The 7,489-nt window shown below is 41.6% G+C and overlaps 1 protein-coding gene across 2 annotated transcripts; it reads right to left on the reverse strand.

Moving 5' to 3' along the window:
• Positions 1 to 478: 478 nt before the first annotated feature.
• Positions 479 to 5,843, reverse strand: nrn1lb (neuritin 1-like b). Of its 2 annotated transcripts, XR_007962143.1 has the most exons (4): positions 5,606 to 5,843; positions 2,810 to 2,957; positions 1,323 to 1,866; positions 479 to 1,258 (listed from the first exon to the last, which is right to left on the reverse strand). XR_007962143.1 is itself a non-coding variant. In XM_052063577.1 (3 exons), the coding sequence occupies exons 1-3, from the start codon at positions 5,661 to 5,663 to the stop codon at positions 1,563 to 1,565; spliced, it is 510 nt and encodes a 169-aa protein (XP_051919537.1). In that variant the 5' UTR covers positions 5,664 to 5,843; the 3' UTR covers positions 479 to 1,562. The 2 variants fall into 2 exon arrangements, 1 of the variants encoding a protein (XP_051919537.1); XM_052063577.1 differs by having other exon boundaries at positions 479 to 1,866.
• Positions 5,844 to 7,489: the final 1,646 nt, after the last annotated feature.

Consider the following 7,489-nt stretch of genomic DNA (forward strand, 5'->3'; position numbering starts at 1 on the left):
CCAGATATCGTGATCATAGATAAAGGGCAGAGGAAAGCCGTTGTAGTGGATGTAGCGGTCCCAAGTGATGGAAACATCAGGAAGAAGGAACATGAGAAACTCGAGAAATACCAAGGGCTCAGAGAGGAGCTGGAGAGAGCCTGGAAGGTAAAGGTGACAGTCGTGTCTGTGGTGGTCGGAGCACTCGGAGCAGTGACCCCCAAACTAGATGAGTGGTTGCAACAGAACCCGGGAACAACATCGGACATCTCAGTCCAGACATCTCAGTCTGTGCAGTGCTGGGAACAGCAAGGATACTGCGCAGAACCCTCAAGCTTCCTGACCTCTGGTAGAGGACCCGAGCTGAATGAGGGATGGACACCTCCCGAGGGGTGAGACGAGGATTTTTTTTTTCAGTATATAGTTTGGGCGTTTTTTTAATATCCCAAGTACACCAAAAAAAATTGCGGAGGTTCAATTTACACTTCGGTCATGCCTCCTGGATTTTACATCAGTCCTGTTTAACGAACACGTTACCCCCTCTGAAAAATGTGAGGCCCAGGTTGGCGGATTAAATACTAGTTACAATCCTGTAACCTTAAAATATATATTTGTTGTTGTTCAATCATTGCATGGTGCTGAGTTGACACACATTCATATGTGGCCATAGTTCATGTTCAAAGCTCTAAGCTCACTAGTTTTACTTTCAGTGCCTCTTACTCTAAGAAATAATTTAAGTACAATAAAACAATGACGGAAAAAAGTTGCCTGAGATGGGCCAATGCACATTTTGAGTAGTTTATTCTGTGTGTTACCAGATTTATCATTGCAAGATTTACAACACGCAAATGGAACCGACTCAGTATTGTGCGTGATTCGGGGAGGGGGAGTATTTTAACCCCTTCATGCACCCTGTAACCTGATAACATGATAAGCTGTCCACTGTAGTAACCTCTGTCCCTGAAAGGGTCAAAATGAGATTCGTCATCGCTGGATAAATTAAAACAAATGTGTCAATAAATATGAACAATAATATATATAAAGTGTTTGTACTGACATTCACTTTTTTCATTGTTAGTATATCAGGCAGAAAAGAGTCAAAGGCTGGCAACTGTTTGCAGTCTGTTTATCTTGAGCAAAACTCTTTCAATTGGGTCGGCTTCTCTCTGAGAACGAGACATTTAATCTGATCGTGCTGAAGTACATTTTAAAGCCAAAACAAAAGTAACAATAAGTCTTCCTGACTCGGTCTCGGAAATTGAGATTCTGGGATTGAGACCTCCGCGACCCTAGTGAGGATCAAGCGGTTCGGAAAATGGATGGGTGGATGGATGGATTGAGACCTAATCACGAATGCTCCTGACCTGCTCAAGTGTTTGGATCCTCTCTCCGAAGCTGGTATTATTCTTCTCCTGGTCTGGTCACCTAAATTTTCCCGAGCAGCTTCACAATTACATTTTTTTCAGCACTCGGGTCAGAATATACAGTAAATATACTATAATGTACAGTCTGTTGGTATAACAAGTGGTCATACTCATGGTTTCTTAGCAAAAGTAAGAAGATTCCCACATTTGAATCCATTGCTAGTTCCTGAGCAGCACTAACAAAGTGCTGCATGTTGGAAAGATCATTGTGGTAAGAGATGGGAACCATTGGTATGTTCTCCCCTTCAGTGTTTCCTGGTTGGTCTGATCTGAGGTGGGAGGAGTCAGGGGTGCTGGCACAGTGCTGGGTGCAAGGGTGGTGAGGCTGGCGCACATGTTGTAGAGATTTCCCGAAAACTCAGCCTTCCTGGATTCTTGTCTGAGGGACTCCCACACAGTCGCCGCTTCTCTGGGACAGCCAGACATGGCCGCGTTGGCACAATTATGGAAGTCATTCCAGGACCTTCAAGGAATGAGGAGGTGAAGATCATTTGGTGTGGAATGAAGCCATCAATTATTGTGACATACACCTGATATATTTTTTTTAAATGTCAACACAGTCTAGTTTAAATGCTAGGTTTTTGTGATGTACAAGTATGAGCCCAAGAAATCATTTCAAAACGTTTCCCACCATTTGGGTAACCTATATCCTATACAATTCAATTGGGAGAAACTACAGTCTTTTCAAGAATGTAAAAAATAAACAACTGACATAAAGTGGTTGCAAAAGTGTACACACCCTCTTTTAACTGGGGATGTGACTGTACACAGAATTAATAATTCAAATTCAAACTCGTATTGAATGGGAATCAATTAACACGTGCCACCATATAGAGTGCCTCTGAGTAACCCCAGATAAAGTTCAGATGTTCTAGTAGGCTTTTCTTTTTTTTTCTTCTTTTTTTTCGCTTTCTTGCAGAAGCCTGATAGTTTTGTGCTAACGCTGAACGTTATTATGGGCTGTTAATAATTCCTTCAAATTTGGGTTTGGGTTAAGGGTTAGGCCACTAACAAATTTAACTAATAACAAAAGACAGGCTGCCTTATGGTCGAGTAGTTAGTGTTTTGACCTCACAGTGCAGAGGTACCGGGTTCGATTCCAGCTTTGGCTTTTCTATGTGGAGTTTGTGTGTTCTCCCAGTGCCTGCGTGGGTTTTGTCCGGGTACTCCGGTTTCCTTCCACATTCCAAAAACATGCATGGCAGGTTGATTCAACACTCTGATTTGTCCCTAGGTGTACGCGTCGTTGGTTCTTTGTAATTTGTTTTGTCCTAGGTATCAGTTGCTGATATCGACAGCCTCCACAAGTGGCTGCCTTAAAATAAGGTAGGTATGAGTCCAAAACTGATACTTGCTATCAGCACTCGCTCATCCCTCGGTTTTGATGGTGAGAGGCTGATTCTCACCTGCAGATTGTGTCAATGTCCTGCATGTCCTGGTCTTTTTGTGTTACCACCAAACTGTCCCCGAGTGTCAGCAAACACTGCGCAAAACTCTTGTAGATGGAACCACATGAAACAGCAATTGCAGCTCCATGACACACTTGGACCAAACCTGGAGAAAACGAAAATGTTGCAATAAAAGTGCATTACAATATGTGCTGAACAACGCATGCAGACTCTACCCTTGGGGTCAAAACAATATACAGTATCTTCACATGGATTGTAGGGAAAGTTCATGTACTTTCATAAAATCCAATGTCCATATGCTTGTAAGGATCAAATAGATGCAAAAATATGGTGTGTTGTATTCATCTGGAAGGATTACACATTGTGAAAGCCTCAGTCATTGTAGCCTTACATAAGACACAAAACACAACCCTCTCGAAAGATTTATCTACTCACAATTTTGCTATCTGGCTAGTGGGTTTTGGTCCTATTTCGTAGCGCTGTTTAATAGGACAAGGCCGAGCCATCAGGATGTGTTCCACTTCGAGTGAGTTATTTGGGTTACGGTTGGTGTTGGTCAATTTCCTCCCCACCAAACTGACTCATTTTCAAGACACATGAAATACATGAAACGTGGAAATCGTTCATTTGATTTAATTTTTTTATTTATTATGCTGATTATTGTCCCTCGAAAGGATATTCAAGATACACTGCACTATATATGTCGCTGGACTCTGATATCTGATACCTCAGATTGAAAAAGACGTTAAAAAATGTTAGATTTCTTGAGGTTGGGGCATGTGGGGTCTCAGCATTATCCTGAAGAGCACCCCGACAGCAGTATGAAAGCAGATGAGCAATCCTCAAACCACAAATTTCAGTTAGAGTGGTGCCTAGTTCATTTTAATTTGTTCTATGACCACCATCATGACGCAAAATATGTGAACTGTATCCCAAATTATCTTTCCTCATTGAAACCAGTTGAATGGTATACTGTAATCTGTTACAGCCTTCCCCCCCGCCCCCCCCCCCCCAAAAAAAAAAATCGGCATTGTGTTGCATTTTGTGCGGCACGGTGGCCGGGCGACTAGTTAACACTTGCGCTTCACAATACAGAGGTGCAGGGTTCGATTTCAGCACCCGCCTTCCTGTGTGGAGTTTGCATGTTCTCCGCGTGCCTGCGTGGGTTTTCTCCAGGTAGTCCAGTTTCCTCCCACATTCCAAAAACATGCGTGGCAGGTTAATGGAACACTCTAAATAGTCCCAAGATGCGAGTGGGACCGCGGTTACGATAGCTTGCATCTTGAAAAATCGGTGTGGGAGGGTCGGGGAGAGGGGGGGGGGGTCCACAGATGGCTTTGAAAGGAAACCTCAAGTTCAAAAGCACAAGTCAGTATAAATGAGCTGACAGTGTCCAACATTCTACTAAGCAATTTTTTAGCCCCTAACCTGCTCAGGGTGGCATCAGGGAATAGAGCCTATTCAATGTGTTACCATAATCTCATTAATTTAACAAAAATGTTCAAAAGTATTCCACTCAATCTCAGACTTATTTTTATTGTTGTTGTTGTTGATTATTTAATTTGTTGTTTTTTGCTGTTAACTTAATCACCTGCAAAATGTTGTTAGAGTCAAGAACTTTGTCAACAATTTAGTGGATAATGATGTCCCCTCATTATCCATGGGACCTGCACGGGGCCAGAACCCTGCCATAAATACTGACCACCCAAAAAGGTTTGTGAGTGATGATCGATCCCTCAAGAGGCAGCAAAGAGATCAAAGCTGCCTGACAAAATGAAGCTTCTTCCTTCACTTCAACATGATTCCCTCCATCCATCCATCCATTTTCCGAACTGCTTCATCCTCACAAGGGTTGCGGGGAATGCTGTAGCTTATCCCAGCTGTCTTTGGCCACTAGGTGGAGGACACCCTGAACTGGTTGCCAGCCAATCGCTGGACACACAGAGACAAACAACCAACCACGCCCACACTCACACCTAGGGACAATTTAGAGCGTCCAATCAGCCTGCCATGCATATTTTTGGAATGTGGGAGGAAACCGGAGCACCCGGAGAAAACCCACGCAGGCCCGGGGAGAACATGCAAACTCCACACAGGGAAGCCGGAGCTGGAATCGAACCCGGTACCTCTGCACTGTGAAGCCGACGTGCTAACCACTGGCCTACCGGGCTGCCCAACATAATTCCCTCTGGCAGCAAAGTAATTTTCATATTAGACATTGCCATTTTTTCAGCAGATAACAGGGGATAGGTTGCACAACCAACAAAAAATCCACAAATGGGCTAATACTGTATTCTTTACATACTCTAGAGTTTCCCTATCGTGCCAATCAAAAGAAAGTATTATCTTTGAAAAGGCAATGTTTTATTACATCCTGTGTGTCGGTCCCCAACAAACAGCGTAGTCCCTGCTGAACTATGTCTAAATCGCACATATATCCACAAATATGTAGACTCCATGTAATCCACCTGACATCATTCTTAACATGTAATTCGATGTAAAGTTATGGGAAACAAATGGCATTTCAACCAATCATATATGGGAAATTGTATATACACATACAGGTACATGTGTGTACAAACGATAGGAAAGGTCATCTGTTTTTCATCAGTGTTTAACCCATGTCAGACAATTTTGAGAGTTTTGTGAACAAGGTGGAATGTCCATCTAAACACGAGGTCCAAATAGAAACATGAAAACAACCCTCTAAAATGGAACAAAATTACAACAAAGTTCTGGAAACTTGCACACAATGCACACACACTCACAAAGACCAAACAGAAACAATCTTACTGATGGAGAAGATGATGGGCAGCAGTAGAGCCATGGCGCCTGCCCGCAACTTCATCATTGGGCTCAGCAGAGTCCCGTGGACAGCTCTTACAACACAGAAGATCTGATGTGATGCTCTTGATGAATGGAAATCCACAAAATGTGACGCGTCCTTCCACCATCCGTTGGGAATTCACGAGATTGCAAAAATACAGAATGCGCGGAGGCACGAGCCTGCTGGATTAGCGTGTGCGTGTGTGTGTGTTCTTGTACTCACTACATTGTGAGGACCGGCGTGAGTTTTTAACCAACGGAGTGAGGACATTTTGACGAAGTGAGGACATTTTGGCCGGTCCTCACTTTGACACCCTCTAAATCAACTCCAAAGTGTCCAAAACGGGTACCCTGTGCTTTTCCCCAAAGGTCCCCAGAATGGGTCCATGTTGAGAATTTTTCGCCGGGAATTCACACCCTTTTTGCTCTCTACTGCAGCTTCTGTCGAAATTCAGTACTGCACCAACTTCACACTTTTTGCTCTCTACTGCAGCTCGTGTCAAAATTTGGTACTGCAACAATTTCACACTTTTTGCTCTCTACTTCAACTAGTGTCGAAATTTGGTAGTGGACCAAAATTATAAATGACAAATCCCCTTGCTGCTCTTTGAAGAGCCACCTTGAGAAATAGTTATTTAAGATAAGATATCCTTTATTCGTCCCACAATGGGGAAATTTACAGCCTCCAGCAGCAAGAATGTATGTAGAAAGAAGAAAGGAAAAAGAGAAAAAAAACAAACATCTTTCAATTAAATACAATATGAACACAAATGGATAAAAATTATTATTATGCGATTATTTCGCATGCTAAAACAAACATCTTTCAATTAAATACAATATGAACACAAATGGATAAAAATTATTATTTTGTGTTCATATTGCATTTAATTGAAAGATGTTTGTTGTTTTTTTCTCTTTCTTCTTTCTACATACATTCTTGCTGCTGGAGGCTGTAAATTTCCCCAGTGTGGGACGAATAAAGGATATCTTATCTTATCTTAAATGGATAAATCGCAGTACTATTTACAATTTTCCTTCACATCATTTAATTATTATTATTATTATGATTGTTATTTTTTATTCATCAGCCTGACAGCAGTCGGTAGGAACGAGCGTCGGTATCTCTCCTTCTTGCAGCGCGGGTGTAACAGTCTCTGGCTGAAGGAGCTACCAAGTGCTGTCAGGGCGGGCTGGAGAGTGTGGGAGGGACTGGCCATCATAGCTTTTTTTGTTTGTTTTTCAAAGAACTTTACAAGTTATGTGAATTCAATTTTTTTGTGAGGAATGTATTTTATTGAATGTGTTTGTTCTGAGTTTGTGTTGGACTCCTATTATTTCCATGTGATTTGGTTAAATGTATCCGATTAAAATTGGAAATGCAATTAATAATAACAGTACCCAAATTAAGTAAAGCCTCAGTCCTACCCAAAATCCACCATCATTTTTGCAAAACTTTAATTGTATTCAATAGAACGCAATGAAGGGACATAGAATGTTTTTCTTGTCTTTGTCTACATTACATTTTACATTGTCTAGATCCAAAAGTACTGTACTTAAACAAGTAGAAAAATGTATTACATCAAAAAAGAGAGGTTCGAGGCTCGTTAAAGCCACTTTTCATCAGTTGTTTTTGTTGAGGCACAAATAAACGTTGCATTTAGCATAATTTTAAACTGTCTGACCATTACAATTGGACAAAGAAAATAGCACTTTAAAACGATCTGACATATCTCTTCAATGTGTACACATACAGTGAACAACTGTGACATCAGCTCAATGAAATGTAGAGTGAAACTGAAATGAACAGATTTAAACACTAACCTCGTGTACATAAATACAACACAAATCATC

The sequence above is a fragment of the Hippocampus zosterae genome, chromosome 4 (genome assembly GCF_025434085.1).
Source record: "Hippocampus zosterae strain Florida chromosome 4, ASM2543408v3, whole genome shotgun sequence".
Lineage (NCBI taxonomy): Eukaryota > Metazoa > Chordata > Actinopteri > Syngnathiformes > Syngnathidae > Hippocampus > Hippocampus zosterae.